A 16,940-nucleotide genomic window follows, 5' to 3' on the forward strand; every position below is an offset into this window, starting at 1 on the left:
TGTGTGTGTGTGTGTGTGTGTGTGTGTGTGTGTGTGTGTGTGTGTGTAGGGGGGAGATGCACACATCCAACAGGGCGTGACATCACTTCCAGCGCCGGCTGACAGCTGTCAATCACGCCTGGCTCCTTCCTCTTCCGGATTTCCCAACTGCGAGATGAGGAAGCAGGAGCAACTGACACCCAGACTGAAAGACAAACCCAGCCCCAAGCTTCCCGGGTGACCCCACAACAGCAACCGAGGTAAGGGGGTTTGTCATCACCAGAAGTGGAGGCAGGACCCTCGCCCCCCAAAACCCACTCCAAATTCCATTCTATGGGCATTCTCCTGCTGTAGCTCCTCAGTGAGTCCCGGTATCCTTGGCAGAGAGGAAGGAACACTTCTGGTGATATCACACGGGGGAAATAATAACCGCCTTGGGTGGTCGCACTGGACAGCACTTCTCCCTAACAAGAAGCAGAGCTTCCCCCTAGATTTGGGCTTGGGGTTCTCAGGTCAGAGTCAGGAGGGATAGGGAGCAGGGGTGACATTAGGGCAATGGCAGGGCGCTCTCGGTGGTGTCACAGGGAACTAGGAACTGACAGGTTGTTCCCCCACCCACTCTTGTCCCCAACACTGGACCCCACTACAGGAAGTGAATCCAGGTGGCTCCAGCCATTTTCTGCTCAGGTATGGATGGATGAAAGGAATGTGGGCGAGGCTAATGTCAGGGCATGGGCTGGGCCTTTGTGGTGACATCACAGAATCAGGGGGGTGACACCTGATGGCTGGGTACCAACAGGCCCACCTTTTTTGGCGAATTGAAGGGTCAGAGGTCAAAAGCTCCAAGTCAGGCAATCTTCTTGGGGAAGCGAATCAGGAGGCTATAAGTGACTTCACATTCCTAAGGAAGTGGTGCTGTGACTGGGTGGCGTCACCGATCATGCCACTTCCCTGTGTGATTGATTGCCATCCAGCGACCTCTTCTCCCCCAACCCGCTCCCAGTGCCTCTATCTGACAGGAGGAATCCCTGCCCCCCCCCACTTTGATGATGGGCCCACCTCTGCCCTGCCTCATCCTGCTGCTGTGCTTCACACTCACTTTTCCCGACCACTCCCATGCCATGGAGCTTCCTGGTGAGTAATTGACAGGCCTGGTCCCAATGCACGTGATGACGTCATCACAGCCCATGCACCGTGAGGTTATCACATCTTGAAGGGGAGGGAGGAGTCACCGATGAGAGATGACAGCAGGGTGGCAACAGGCAAAGCCACCCTGAACTCCTCCTTCCCCTTCTCAATGTCACAGCCGTGACCCTCTCTGACCCCAACTTTGCTCTGGCCTTGGATGTGACCTTTGATCCCAGGACTTGGAGCCTGTACTGGGCATGCCAGGAGAACATCACAGTGACATCATGTGTTGCCACGGAGCCCCTCCTGTCGGAGGGGAAACCAAGGCACAGGCGGATCCGAGTGAGAAGAAGTAACCGGGCAGGGCGGGGCTTCGTAGGACAGGGCTGGCGGGATGACGTCATCACTCAGCCCAGAACTAAAGGGAGAAACCAAGGCATGGCGCAGGTGTGGGGGGAAGTCACTTCTGTTCCTGCTCCTTCCAGGCAAGGAAATGTGTCTGCCAGTTCCAGCCGATGGTCCTGCACCGCGGGCTCACGCTAGAGGTCAATGGGACTGTCAATCACCAGCCAGCATACCGAAAACTGAACTATGTCAATGCTGGTGAGGGCGCCAATGGAGGGGGGAGGGTAATGACATCACAGTGTCACTACCCACTTCCATAACACAATTGCTGATGGCCTCTTGGGTTGAATATAAGAACTTACGGGTTGAGGTTCTTGAGGGAAGGACTTCCAGGTTGCATGCTGGTCTTCCAAGGAGATATCAGGGCTTGAGGACAGACTTTCTGGTTGACCTCACAGGTGGAAGGGTCACAACTTCCAGGCACAAGGTGGACTTTTCTGGTTCATTGATGACAGTGTGGAAGGAGGTTGCTTTAGACATACCCAGCAAAGCTGATTGATAGGCTACCTCCCAAGACACGCCCACCCCTACCCCAAGATTATTTACAAGCTCAAGGACCATCTTCTCCATGCAGGCCTGGAGGGCTCAGCCGCAGAGAATGTGACATGCATCATCCGCAATGCGAGCATCATGACTTGCAACTGGGGGGTGGGACCCTCGGCGCCTGATGACGTGCGTTACTTCCTGTACTTTCGTGATGCTTCCAGGTGAGTGGTGATGTTACCACGTGGGTGTGGCCAGAATGAGCAGAGGGGTATTATGGGATGTCCCTGTGTCCGCTCTGCTGAGTGTTAATGGGTATTCCAGCTCATTAGCCCAGTATTATGGGATGCTCCCAGTGCAGTACTGAGTAATATGGGATGTTCCTATCCCCACACTATTTTGGGATGTTCTCTCAGTTCCCACACTGACTACTATGGGATGTTCCATTTTTCGTGTTGACTATTATGGAATGTTCCCCAATCCCCCACTGACACTATTAAAGAGTTTTATCCCAGTATTTCACTGAGTATTATGAGATGTTCCCCATCCCCTGGTGTTATGGGATGTACCTGTTCTTCCCTGCACCCATGGGGGATGTTATGTTCCCCAATCCCCTGCTGACTATTCTGAGGTGTCCCTGATTCCATACTGACAATTATGGACTGTTCCCACAGTCCCACACTGACTGTTATGGGGTGTCACTCTCCTTGGATGTCCCCAGCAGGGGGGGTGTAGCGGCAAGAGAGTGCCCCACCTACCTGGGCACTGACACACACCATGGCTGCCGTGTGGACGATCTGTCACTGCTGCCGCATCGCATCTACATCATTGTGACAGGGGTCAGCCAGGAGGCCGAAGTGCGGTTCCACGATGTTATCTTGAACAGCAAACTCATCGGTGAGGTCACAGTGAGGTAACGGTGACCTCTGGGTCAGGGACACAAGAGTGACAGGGTGGTGGTGAGGGGCAGGCACACAGGAGTGATGGGGCGATGTGATGACATCATGTCCCAGCTGCTTTCCCCCTGTGGGCAGGACACAAAACCTATCATGAGGTCACTTTTTGGTTGCTTCTCTATGGGCGGGACACAGAAGGCGTCATAGAATCACTTCTTGTCCCTTTTCCCTGTGGGTGGAACCCCTGTGCCCCACCCTCTCTCACCCAGAACAACTCAGCCCCCCGAGTGATGTCACAGTGACTTGCAACGCATCCCACTGTGAAGTCACATGGTCACGGCCAAGGACCTGGGCCCGCCTCTCCTTCCGGGACTTTCATTACGAGGTGGACGTGCAGAGACAGGTGAGTGAGTGGTGCATCACAGGAAAAGGATGGGCAAGGCTGAGCCCCCTTCTACCCTGCCTTTCCCTTGTGAGTTTCTAGGCCATTCATGGCCTGTTGTGTGTGAGTTAGGTTTCTTTGACCCACAATTTCTGTGTGGATGAGTTGGGGGGTTTCCAGGCCACTCAAGGCTCTTGTGTGTCAGTGGTGCTTTCTAGGCACCGCCCTCATACTAAGCCCCGCCCCCTCTAGGATGTTGAACCTGGAAGCTGGAACCCTATGGTAAGGCCTGGGGAACACTTGGGTGAAACCTGACCCCTAACCTCATGAGCATTGGACCAACAGATGCTCACGTGGCCACACATACCTCTCCGATACCCCACACTCACCCCTAACTGCAGGTCCGAATTTCCAGTGAGGAGCAAAACCACTTCATCTTCCTGAGCCCCGAGCCCAGGCCAGGTCACGTGCTGCGCCTCCGGGCTGGCGATGTGCGCAGCGAGCGCTGGAGTGACTGGAGCCCCCCACTCACTTTTGGTGACTTCCCCCAATTTTTTCTCTAGCAAACTAAACCCCGCACATCCCATGCACTTCTGAGATTCTGACCTCTGACTCATGACTATTTCCTGTCTCCCCAGGCTGCCAAGAGAGCAGAATTCCCACAATGAACCTGTACTTGCTGCTGGCAGCCGGGACCCTGCTGTGTACTCTGGGGCTCGGGCTCCTCAGCAAAAGGTGACACCTGAGTTCCCATGACCCTCCATGACCTCCCCCCCCCGCCGACTCTGACCCCATGTGACTCAACCCCTCCCCGCAGGTTTGTTAGGACCTGTGAGCTGTTACCCCGGATCCCGGAGATCAGGGACAAAGTGACAGACAACGATCAAGTCAACTCTGAGGTCAGATGTCTTGGGGCAGGCCAAGTCTGTCATGTGCCAGCCCTGTTAACCCCCTCTGAGCCAATTAACCTGGGTGACCCCTGATGATCTCATGTAATCTCTCCTGACCCCTGATGACCTTCTGAAATACTTCTGGCCCCACAGATCCTCAGGAAGGACATCTTGCAGGTCCTATAGGAAGCTGAACTTATGACATTACCACATTGACGTCCCAGTCACATGAAGTTCCACTACCCCCTACGCACATAGCAACTGGAAGTTCCCACTTTGCCCTCCCTTGACTTCCAGTTCATTTTTAACGATGTGAGGAATAAACATAATTTTTCCCAACAGGCCGTTCTCATGATATCACCACTGTGTGGGCAATGCCTGACAAGCAGAGTTAAGCTGATCATGGTGGGGCCACAGACCCAGATCACCTGTCACTCATACAAACAGACATGGGAAAAGATCCAGTTCGTGGGCTCGTGGGTGGAACTTGACACATGATAATGACAGCGATGGGTCCATGACCTGCACCTAGGGTTCCCATCCATCAGAGAGTAAAGCAACATGGGACACACTTCAGCTCCTGCACTTCCAGTGATGTCACAGGCTCATGTGACCTGGGCCTTGAAGAGGGTGGAGGAGATTGTTGAGTGAATACATCACATGCACATGAGTGCGAGAAGCTAGAGGAAAGAGGATGTTCCCTTTCTGAGTCAGAATTCAGCCCCGTGGCGATGACATCACTCGTCCTGCATGGAGCAAAGTCTTGGAACAAAAATGAAATGTTGCCCTTAAGCACCCCCACCAAGGGACTGACATCCGATCAGGGACCCACGCCCCATTTAGTTGACTGTTTTAGATATGTTCTTTGACTTGGTAATGGACTTCGGGGCTGATTCTAAATCAGAGTCTTTTTTCTTTTATTATGGGGATAGAGCCTAATTGTAGGGCAGTCTTTGTAAATAAACATTAGCAGAAAACTTCCTCAGCAAAACTTAAACTTCCATTGTAGTACAAATTGCTCGCCAGACAAGGTTTCTCTTTGTAGCCGTGGCTGTCCAGGGGTTTGTAGACCAGGCTGGCATCTAGCTCACAGCATCCCCAGCCTCTGCCTCTGTGAGCACTGGGATTACAAGGCATATGTCACCACCCCCAGCTCTACTTTTCTTACTGTTTTTAACAAGCTGGTTAGTACACTAGTTATCTTCCAGTCATGTGGAGGCAGTGCACCTTCTGCTAAATTCTTTGTATAACATTTCCTAAGTAAGTTAACTAGTAAATCTTTTATAGTAGCAATTTTATGACTACAAGTTTCTCCTGAATTAATACAGCTCTTTGAAAGAAAGCATGGCCAGAGCTTAAACTGCTAGGCACATTCATCTAACATAGTTGCAGGTAGAGGACATCCTTTGCCTGCATGTTCTGGAGTGTTCTGTTCTGTATAATCAGAGCACCAGGGTTTCCTGACCATGACGGAGGAGAACTCCCTGAAACCCTCAGAAAAGAATGTGGCTACAGCTCACTCCTTCTGTGATGGGCCAAACTGACAGATTTCTACAGACCCAAACTCATTTGTTTGGGAAGTGTCCTCCAAGGGATAACTAAGGAAGACACATCAGGCACTCACAAAACATTAATGTGGTGCATAGAAGTGGGCATGGTGGCAAATTGATTGAGGTTCCAATTATCTGGCAGACTTAATCAGTAGGGTTTGTTTGAATCCAGGCAAGAGTTGAAGGACAGTCTGGCTGACATAGCAAGACCCTGTATTTTTAAGAAATGAGCAAAACAGATGAGGAAATGAAAATCATAGTATAGACAAATTCATTTTCAAGTCAGGTGTGGTAACACATGGCTATAATGTCAGTATTAGAAAGGCTGAAGGAGGAGAAACATAGGAGGCTGCCTCACAACATATAACGATTTTGCCTTGAGGAGAGATGGGGAGAAAGTGAGAAAAAAGAAAATTTAGTGTAATTACAAGGAGACCCATCTCTCATCACCTTTGCTTATTAGGATTTGTATGGCCTAACGAGTAGGGTCCTAGAGTCTGCTCCATGGGATTTTTTTCATTCATTATTTATTTACTTTACAGCCCTCTGCTTCTCCTTGTCCCACTGTGTTAGGACTGTGCAGTGAAGTTATACAGCTGGTTCATAAATCACACCACATGACTGGTTCCACTTAGAGGAAGGGGGAGGGTGTCACAGAGACTGACGCCAAGCAGTGTAGGAGAGAAAGAGGGGATTGTATGATTTCTTTTATAAGGTGACCCATAGCATGAGCAGGTAGTTACAGGTGGTACTTGGATGGTCCTTAGGTAGCTTCACAGATGCCTGAGATCCAGTTTGTCCCTTGGGATCCCTTGGGATTGGACATAGAGGTGTCTGCTTATGGATCCCAACATTTCTCTGTTTCTGTTTTATTAAATGTGGAACTAGTAAGGGGATGATGGTGGGGAGGGCATAGGGATGACTTTTGCTCTTCAAGGTACTTCCTGTTGATTAGGGGTATTAGGGTATTAGAATTAGGGTCATTCTAGGGATATAGCTGCTCCCCACCATCAGGGTTGGCTGGAAGGTCATTGTCATCCAGTTCTATAGGCAGAGGTTGAAAATATTGTTAAAGTAACTGATTAATGGTTTGGTTAGAGAATTTTTGTATTTGTTGCTGGAAGAATGTAGAGAGGAAGTTAATTAAGCAGGGAGCAAAAAGCAAAAGCAGAAAGATAAGTAGAAGAGGTACAAGGAGAGGCAGAATCTACTTGCATTATGTGGTTCTTATAGGCCCAAGAGCTAGAGGCCTCGAGCTATTCCCTTTGCTTTTGTAGATATTTCTGGAGTTGTTGGATTTTGTCTTTTACTATACCATACTGGTTGACATAAAAACAACATTCCTCCTGGAGGAAGATGCAAAGGCCACCTTCTTTAGCTGTAAAGAGATCCAGTCCAAGTTGGTTTTGAAGTACTACTGCTGTCAGCGAGTTGATCTGTCCTTGGAGAGTTAATATGGTCTGAGCCACTTGTTGGAGGTCCTGGATGAACTGGGAAGAAAGCTGATAATACAAAGTTACTGAAGTGGCTAGCCCTGCAGTCCTGGTTCTGACAGCTGCCACGATTCTTGAAATAGCCAAGAATGACAAGAATTAAATTGCCCTTTTATCCTGCTGGACAGCTATTGAGTCCAAGACCTGGATTGGTAGAGGCTCCTTTTCGTTTATTAACCCCAGCTCAGGAAAGAGGGGTACAAGTGTGTAAACTCCTGACTAACCAGCAGGCAGATGATGGTAGATCAGAGTACCACAAAAAAAAATTGAGGTATTATTAGTAGTAGGGCATTGGAGTTGAGATGACCTATCAAGGATTATATTTTTATGACAGTCTGAGGAACTTAGCATTCTTACAGAGTGTGTCCCAGATGCCTTGACAGCTTGCCACAACAAAGAGGGTGATATTTAAAAGGTAAGGTGTTGTGGCAACATCAGAGTCAAGGCAGTTAGTGAATGGTGAAGTAAGGTTAACTTGACAGAGTTAAGTTAACTCTGAGAAGCTGTCAGTGGTAGTTCTGAGTTGGTCCCAGGTGGGAAACACAGCCAGCAAGCTTTAAAATGGCCTGGTTGGGTCACATTAAGGAGCTTGTAAGGCGTGGTCAGAGTCTGAAGTAGGAGACGAAATGGCAGGTTTGTATTATTTAGGAGGGGGGATGTCAAGACACAATGACATTAGGGGAGTGTTTAATTACCTTCTCTACTTCTCCCATCCCCAGGGATTGTGTAATTGGGATGTATTTTCTTTGGATATGGATGGTACTTATTGGTAAATTGGGTGTATAGCAGCGGTAGAGTTTTCCAAGGATGCCTGTTTTCCATCTGTGATCCCAAGGGTCTTGGCTGTATAAGTAGAGTCTTTTTATACAGGTGAAGGAGCTTCTCCTGTGCTGGTGCATGGATTTGTCAAGACCAATATGGGCAACCTTAATAGCTGTATGGCGATATTTTGCAATAATCTTTTGTTTGATAAAAAAGGAAGCAAACAAAAATTTATCAAATAAGAGTGGAGGGATAGATATGGGGGTGATGGCTATTTGAGTTGGCTCCAACAGCCTCCCATAGAGCAACTTCCTGAACCTATATGGAAAGACTTTATTATCAATGATTGTTTCTTGAAACTCGAATCTCCATTTTTAAGGATTATCTTGGACAGAAATAGACAAGAGGGAGAGGAGGAAAAATACATATATAATACAGTAGGGTTGAATACAGCTACTGTAGTGAGGCCTCATTTCTCTGGAACCAGAGACAAAGTAATTGATCTTGGCATCTTCTGGAGATTGAGGGAGCAGTGTCCTGTTGGAGTTGATATGTAGGAAAGGGTATTATATTGAGGGGGATAAAAGGCTTGAGGTTAGATAGATGAATCCAGTGAGGGAATCCCTCAAGATTAGCAGCTGTGGGGGTGACAAGAATCACCTTGAAAGGGCCCTGCCATTTAGGAGAAAGACATGGGGGACTTTGGTCTGGAGGGGAAAGAAGGACATGGTCCCTGATGTTGATAGGAGATAGACAGGGGTTAGTATGTGGCCATGGTAAACAGTGGTCAATAAAGTTCTGTAGAAGAGAAGGGAGATGACACAATAGGGAAGTAAGTAGGTGGTTAGGGAGACATGAGGATTTAGCTGAAAGACCAGGAGTTAGGACTGGTCTTCCATACATGAGCTCAAAGGGCAAGATAGATTGAGGTTTTCTAGGGAGAGCTTGGAGCCTGTAAAGGGCCAGGGGGAAGAGTTTTAGCCAATCGTGGTGAAGCTCTTGTGATAGTTTAACAAGCATTTTTTTTTAAGGATCTGTTACTTTATTCTACCTTTCTTGAGGACTGGGGATGTATAGGATATGACAATACCAAGGAATGTTAAGGGCTTTAGATAAGGTCTGGAAAACCTGAGAAGTAAACTCAGGACCATTGTCTGACTGGAGGCAGGTAGGGATTCCAAAACGCGGGATAATCTCATGAAGCAGGAGATCAGAAAATGTCTGAGCTCATTTGTTAGTATTGGAGAATGCCTCATCCCATCCCAAGAATGTGTCCACCAAGACCAGGAGGTACTGTATAAGTTTAACTGCTGGCAAGAGGGTAAAATTAAGTTGCCAGTCAGTCAAAAGGAGAGAGCTTCTAGTCTGGTGGGTAAGGAAAGTGTTGCTATGATATCCTGCTTTAGGCTCTGAAGTCTGGCAGATTTTACAAGGGGCAGTAATAGTCTTTAGTAAACAAAGGTTGTCAGGGTGGACTGCAGGTGAATCTTGACAAAGTTAGACAAGGCTCAAATATTAGGATGAATGAGCTGGTGTATATAGGACAGAATCTAACAAGTGTCAGGTGATGACAGGGGAGATTTGGGTTGTAGTGTAAGGATGTCCTGTGGTGGATGGAATGAGTCTAGGCCACAGCATTAGCTGCCTTGTCAACCCAGTTATTTCTTTTGTTAATGATGGAATCGTCTGTCCAGGGGGACTGGAAGTGGACTATTCTGATGGCTGTGGGAAGGTGGAATGCTTCTATCATGGCCATAATTTGATCTGCATTAGTTAGAGATCCGCCCTTTGCTATAAGCAACCCATGCTCTCTCCAGATGGCAACATGGGAGAAAAGAATATAAAAGGCATATTTAGTGTCTATGTAGATGTTAAGGGATTATCCCTGGGACAATTGGAAGGTGCGGCCTTCCATTTAGTTTGGCCTGTTGATTAGTGGTGTGGGCAGGGAGGGCTTGCGCCTCAACCACCTCAGTATCTGACCCTATGGCATAGCCTGCTGTTTGAGCTTCCTCATGCACAAAGGAGCTGTCATCAGCATACCAGGTATAGATGGCCTGAGGTAATGTGCCTTCCTGTATGTGTGAGTGATGGGGCAATAGTTCCTCTAAAGTTTCAGTGCAAGAATGAGATGGGGAGTAGTCAGAGTTAGGTCGAGGAAGAAGGTTTGGAATATTAAGAGGTGGGCATGGTTGGAAAGTAAAAGTAGGGTCTTCTATTAGCGTCACCTGGAGGGAAAGGACCCTGGAAGGACATGAAGTTTGTAAGCATTATATGTTAAAAGTGAGACAAATTGTGAGAAGAGAAGACAGTAATACATGACCCAGAAGTTAGATTTTTTGGACTCTTGAATAAGTCCAAAGCCGCTAAGGCACAAATGCTGGGTGGCCATCCTTGGATTGTCAGGTATAATTTTTTGATAGGTATGCTACAGATGCAAAGGAGGGTCCCAGTTGGTGATCCAGGGCTCTAAGTGCATATCCCTCTTTTTGTGTTACATAGAGGGAGAAGATCAGGTTAACTCTGGAAGATGTAGGGCTGCAGCTTCAAGAAGACCCTTTAGGAGCCTCCAAAAGGGCTTAGTAAGGGGCTTATGAAGGGGTTCATGCAAGGAGCCTAAGGCTGCCTCACATAAGGGGTGGGCAAGTAGGGAAAATGAAGAGACTCAGGACTGTAAGGAACCAGCCATTGCCAGAAATGATAGTATTTCTTCTTTAGTAGAGGGAACTGCCAGAGACTTCATTAGGTCTTTTCTATCTAGGGTGATGGGCTTGTGGGTTGGGGTTATTATTTGTTCCAGGTAAGTGACCTCAGAGTTGGACAGTTGGACCTTGCAGGGTGAGACCCGGTATCCCCTGCTGGATAGGAAAATTAGAAGAGCAGAGGTGTTAGTTTGGCCAACTTGTAAGGATGGGCTGCAGAGAAGAAAGTCATATATATATATATATATATATATATATATATATATATATATATATAAGTTTAGATTTAGGGAAAGATAAGGAGAGTAGATCAGAGGCTAGGGCTTGGCCAAACAAGTGTGGGCTGTCCAGGAATCCCTGGGGTAGGACAGTCCAGGTAAGATGAGTAGAAACAAGGGTGTCAGGGTCAGTCCAGGTGAAAGAAAATATATTTTGTGATTGAACATCCAGGGTAGATAGAGAAAAATTTGTCCTTGAGATCCAGAACTGAGAAATGGGGGGTACCTGGGGCGATAGTGGAGAGAAGAGTATAAGGATTAGCTACAACAGCATGGAGCGGGACAATTGCAGAATCAAGAATCTGGAGGTCTTGAACCAGGCAATAGGTTCCATTGCGCTTTGTAACTGCAAGTATAGGGTGTTAAAAGGAGAGGAAGTGGGGCAAAGGAGTTTTTTTCTTAGAAGTTCAGCAATAATAGTCTTCAGGCCTCTGAGACTCCCGAGAGGAAGTGGTTATTGAGCTTGGGTGAAATACAGGGTGGGATTTTGTGGCTGAATGACCACAGAGGAATTGAGCCTAGTTGACAGAGTGGTTTTGGACATTCCAGACTTGGGGGTCCACTTGAGAAGCTGGTAAAGGAAGTGATAGTTAGTAGAGCTAGGAGAAGGAGGAGAGAGGACGCTGGTGAGCTTGGGATTAAGCGAATGGGTGGAGTAAGGAAGATAGAGGTTGCCACTTTGGCTAAAAAGTCCCTTCCCAGGAAAGGTACTGGACAGGTTGGCATCACTAAAAAGGAATGAGTCAAGGGAACATCCCTGAAAATACAATTAAGTGGTGGAGTCTGGCAAGGCTGGCAAGGCTGTCCCCCTACCCTGGTAATAGGGAAACTAGAAGGAGAGGTTGGTCCTCAATTACTCTGTCAGGACTGAGTAAGTGGCTCTGGTGTCCACAAGGATGGAGATGGGTCGCATCAATAACATGATAATTACCTGTGGATCCCTGTTAGTGATGGCAGTGGTCAGATCAAGGGAACCTGGGCACCTTCAGTCGTCTGTAGCCAGGCCTAGGATATTGGCCAGAGGCCAATCTAGGATCGATGCCCCCCCCCCCCCCATATCATGGAAGAAACAATGGCAGTCAGTACCCCAATGTGCCTCTGGGTGGCATTTTGGACATGGCTTCCATAGCTTGTGGAGTTTAGGAGAAAACCTGGCCCAGTGACCTTCTTGACCACATTTGAAACGGGGACACTGTGGTCTACGTGCCTTAGGAGGCAAGGGAGCCTAGGTAGTCACTGAGGCCAGTTGGATGGCTTTGGCCAGCATTTGGTATTTTTGCTTGTGGGCTTTTTCATCTCTCCAGTGATACACCTTAAAGGCCAGGACTAAGACTTCTTCCTGTGGAGTCAGAGGTCTTCTCTCCAACCATTTAAACTTAGCCCTAATGTCAGGGTAACTCTGGGAGAAAAAAATAGGTCATCAGAAGTTGCCTACCCTCTGTACTTTCAGGGTCTCGACTAGTATGTTGTAAGAGGGCCTTTGTAAGATGCTCTAGGAATTGAGACAGGTGTTCATTCTTGTCCTGAATGACCTCCTGGAGCTTCTTATAATTAACTGGCTTAAGGGCAGCCTTGTGGAGACCAGTCAGGAGGCAGGTCCTGAACTGATCTCAAGCTAAAATGCTTTCTGGAGTATTGTAATCACATTGTGGATCCTGGTGGGGCACTGCCTCAGCCCCAACCAGGTGTGCTGCATTTGTTTAGTGAATGCCTCTAAAATTAATAGATCTAAATTTAGATTATTGGTAAAAACTTGTATGTTGTAACCCCTGAGTTATAAGTTTTAAAACCAACAACAAAGTAGAACAGTATAAAACAATTTTAAAATTACATTTAAATTTATTATAGCAAACCTATTAGCCAGAAAGCCTAGTGGTGAATATGGATCATAGGCAGCTCATGGCAGGAGAAACAGCATTTATTAATTTAGGAATTGATAAAGACATAGGCAGTTAGATGTACATTTAAATTTGCTCAATTTGAATATACCTTTCTAATTTTGAAATTTTAGCATTATATAAAAATTATTTTGAACAAGGGTTGAATCATATATATTGTAAAATGTAACTTTGAATTTTTATAAAAATACATACCAATTTAAAATGAGACTTGTTGTTGTCCTAGTCTAAAAGGAGATGAATAAACAGAATTAATTATGATTGAAATTGTTCATACCACACAGTCACCTTAAGATTTACAATTTAATTTTATTTTTATTTTTTGGAGAGTATAAAAAGAAACCAGAGAGTGTATTTATTGAGATAACAGGCAGACAGAAACAGACAAGACTTTGAGAAAAGAGAAATAGGGAATTGTTTTTTACTTCATGGCTCACTCTTAGTGTTACTGGATATCACTATATGTTAGACATTTGAGTAGGGGAAATATAGGTGTAGCAGCCAGAGGTTTCCCTAAGAGGAGAGAATATGAGGAAGCTGTTCCTGTGAATGAGAACGGGGAAATGAAAATGGGCCATGCAGCTAGTGGTTCATCAACCAAATAGTATGGCAGGTCATGAGCTTAGCCTGGCTAAACCAGAGAACCTCGGTGCCTGGTACCAGGGTTTTATCAGCAGGAAGGCCCTCCTAGAGGAAATCTCATCCAAGGGAAAGAATAGGGGCAGATAGGCAGCTTTAGAATGGGGGTAGGAAGGGGCACAGTGGCCTTTTAGGGTCTACAACAGACTGCAGTTTTGCAGAGCCAAAAACAGTGGGACAGAAACAAAGTAGTAAAAGAAGATGGTAGTGGGGGAAACCACAGAGTTTTGTTTTGTTTTGGTTTTTGTTTGTTTTTAATAACCAAGATGGTTGCCAGTGGTGTGACTGCCCTTAATTGAATTAACTTAGGATGGTGGTGAAACCATGTGCTCACCTTTAGTGGAGATGGAGTGAAGCTGTGGCTCCACCCTCCTTATCCTCAAATCAACATGGCAACTAGCCATGTGCAGTGTGTGGCCACAGTGGCATAGCGAGACCAGGTGCATGCTGATGGGATGGCTTTCCCAGCCCAGACTGAAACTCTGTGTGCATGTGGCATAGCTGATCGGAGGTCCGTGCAACTGAAAATCCTCCTCTGCAAGCCAAACTCTTGTGGCAGGTGTTCCATGGGAGATTTAAAACCTTGCCCATTGGGCCTGAGGCAGAGGCCCAATCTAAAGCCATCTGTGTGTGTGCAGGGTCCCCTGCAATTGCTTACCTAACAGCAATAGTTAAGTAGCAAGCTGTGTCTGTGTAGGAAGCAACAGCTTCAGCATCTGGTGTGAGTGTATTAGTTTCCACAAGCTGATTCTGGCTCAGCTTGAGTGTCTGCCTTGTCTCAGGTGCTCAGAGCACATGGCAGGACACCAACTCTGAGTAGCCTTAATCAGAGGGACCGGTGTGTGTGTCAAGGGCAGAGCAGAGAGAAAGTGTAGGTTTTAAGGCATATATGGTTGAGTGGTGGTTTTGATAGGTAGAACAAAAGAAAAATCTGTTGTAGGCATCATGGTCCAATTAAGGGTTCCTGGTATGACCAGACTAGGTGCTACCAGGAGAGCCCTTCCTGTCCAATGCACCAATGTTAGGATCAATGAAATGTTGTGCACAGATTTTATATGAAAGATTTTTTTAGATGGAGATGAAGAGAAAGAAAGAGAGAAGAGGAGAGAGTAAGGCATGAAGGGGGTAGGTAGGGAACATCTTGACAGAGAAAGGGGAGAGAGCAGGAGAGCAAGAGAGTAAGAGGGCAAGAGAGAGACAAAGGGTCAGGTTAATACTTTTAAGGAACAACTTAACCATGCCTGTTAAGTGTGGCTACTTGGCAGGTGACACATGATGACATCATAGGTTGCTAAGCACCCCCAAAGCAGGCTGCCTAAAAGCTAACACCGAGGGCCATGCAGAAACTGGACCTAAGGCCCCTACAGAGATGGAACAGATGGGCTGCTTAAGTCTCATGTGGGTCCTCTAATAAGGAAAGCATTGGACATGGACCCACCTGCTAGCTTTTTGATCACTTGCCTCTGGTGGGACTGCCTTGTCAGGCTACAAGAAGATAGGGTCAGTTCTGATGCAGCTTGATGAGCTATTGTGGATTGGAAAGAGAGCTCCCCTTTTCTGAGGAATAGTCAAGGGGGAAGGGTCAGGGAGGGTAAGATTGGGAGGGGAATCTGTAAGCAGGATGTAAAGTGAATTAAAATAAATATATATAAATAAATATAATTAAAAATACATTTGGCAAGAGTATGAGAAGTAGAGAACTAAGGATGTGCAACATATATAACCGTTGTAGATTCACCTGAGCATAGCTGCTGAACAGAGATATAGTCACCATAAAACCCAGCATTTTCTTCTTATGACTTTTTTGTGAGTTTCTGCCTCAGGAAAATTACTTGCCCTAGTAACTCTTAGTTTCCCTTTTGATGATGATTTACACTGAAAGTGTCGCCAAACCCCATTTATCTGATACCAGCAAACTCACAGCCTGAAGAACCTCAAGAAACAGGAGAGAACTCACTCCTCTCTTTGTCACATAGATACTCAAGAACATGGGACAGAAGAAAATGTTGAGTCTCTCTAAAGCTGAATTCAGGGTGGTCTGCTCTTCAGTCAAGATCTGTAGTGAGAGATTGAGCTGTACTTCCCTGTTCTATTCAACCCAGGCAAGCAGAAACTGGGAAATGAAAGCTGAACTCAACTGTCAGTCAAAAGCCCTTAAAGCTGGTCATGATCCTTACCTACCCTGGCCATGAGGGATCAGGGCTGAGCCCATGCCTTCTGGGCTTTGCAGGAAGGATTCTTCCTTGGTCTCAGCTCTCTAGTTTTTCCTGGCACTTTCTCTGTGAGGGAAGCAGTTGAGGGTGTGTGTTCTGTAAACAGCCAGGGAGGACAGCTTGGCGGGGCAGCAAGAGAGTGTGTGTGTTTGTGTATGCAAACTGTGTGTGAGGGAATGTGTGCATGTAGGTATGTATGTGCATGACATGCTCTGTGAATGTGTCAGTATGGGCTTACCAGAGTATGTGTGTATCAGCAAATGCATGCTCTTCAGCCCCTGGGCCTCAGGCTCCCAGTACACTTGGGAGGAGAAACCCTCCTGAATATGGGCCCAAAGAGGATGGCTTGAGAGTTAGGCCAGAAATCCTTTCATTGGGCCTCCTCTGAGTTCTAGGAAAACCTAAGCCAGCCACACAATTAAGATGGCCTGCCACCTTTTACATACTTTTTTGCTTTGTTAACATTTCCCACCCCCTCTTCTCTAGCATTTCATGCCTATGGCCACCTAGCTTTTATCCAGTGGACTAAGCCAAGCCACTATGAATGCAAATCCCACCTCCAGGACACTAGAACCATAAATATACCTTAAATATTTAATCTTTCTCTGTAATTTAGAGCCATTCTGTTCCTCTTTTACATTTTTTTCTTTCTTTTACTGAGAGGGGTTTAGTGGAAAATATATAGATATGTAATTGTTATGATTTTATTTGTGTGCATAGTTGGTGTATTGTTATTGTACACGTTTGTATGTGGGTAGCCTTTTCTGCATGTTTTCCAGAGACTGATTTTGCAGTGTCTTTCTCAACTAGTTTGGTAATTTATTTATTTATATATGTATTTACTCACTTAATTACTTGTTTGTTTTGAAACAGGCTCTGTCACCTAATGTGGATCTACAGCTCTATGCTAGGCTGACTGAGAAATAATGCCTTTGCAGTTACCTGCCTCAGTACTCCAGTGTTAGAGTTACAGACACACCCAGCCCTACCTGGCTTTAACCTGGCTACAGGGGAGCTACACTTAAGTCACCCTGCTTGAGTAGCAAGCACTTTAAGCTCAGTTCAGTTCACAGTGGTTATCAGTTTGAAAGAATGTTAGCCTCTGGGCATGCTTGGGAGGTATTTTGTTTATTAAGTTAACTGAATGTGTAAGATCCAACCTAAATGTATGATGTTCCATTCCTTCCAATGGGATCCTGAACTGTATAAATGAAAAAATGAGCTGAGTACTAGCATTCACTA

General features: G+C 46.4%; 1 protein-coding gene across 6 annotated transcripts in view; it reads left to right on the forward strand.

The window, feature by feature from the left end:
* Positions 1-5,143, forward strand: part of LOC129671002 (granulocyte-macrophage colony-stimulating factor receptor subunit alpha-like) — a 6,292-nt gene extending 1,149 nt beyond the window's left edge. Inside the window, exons 2-14 of one of the 6 annotated variants that reach the window (XM_055599637.1) lie at positions 93-239; positions 629-666; positions 983-1,113; positions 1,286-1,449; positions 1,593-1,710; positions 2,087-2,219; positions 2,720-2,892; positions 3,161-3,294; positions 3,526-3,555; positions 3,675-3,810; positions 3,912-4,008; positions 4,091-4,172; positions 4,506-5,143. In XM_055599637.1, coding sequence (XP_055455612.1) covers positions 1,026-1,113; positions 1,286-1,449; positions 1,593-1,710; positions 2,087-2,219; positions 2,720-2,892; positions 3,161-3,294; positions 3,526-3,555; positions 3,675-3,810; positions 3,912-4,008; positions 4,091-4,172; positions 4,506-4,661 — 1,311 coding nt within the window. In that variant the 5' untranslated portion in view covers positions 93-239; positions 629-666; positions 983-1,025 and the 3' untranslated portion in view covers positions 4,662-5,143. Of the gene's footprint in view, positions 1-92; positions 240-628; positions 667-982; positions 1,114-1,285; positions 1,450-1,592; positions 1,711-2,086; positions 2,220-2,716; positions 2,893-3,160; positions 3,295-3,525; positions 3,556-3,674; positions 3,811-3,911; positions 4,009-4,090; positions 4,173-4,316 lie in introns of all 6 variants that reach the window. The other 5 variants (XM_055599633.1, XM_055599634.1, XM_055599638.1 and 2 more) reach the window with 5 other exon arrangements.
* The last annotated feature ends 11,797 nt before the right edge of the window (positions 5,144-16,940 follow it).

This window comes from Psammomys obesus, unplaced genomic scaffold (assembly GCF_907164565.1).
Source record: "Psammomys obesus unplaced genomic scaffold, mPsaObe1.curated_primary_1811, whole genome shotgun sequence".
NCBI classification, from domain to species: Eukaryota; Metazoa; Chordata; class Mammalia; order Rodentia; family Muridae; genus Psammomys; species Psammomys obesus.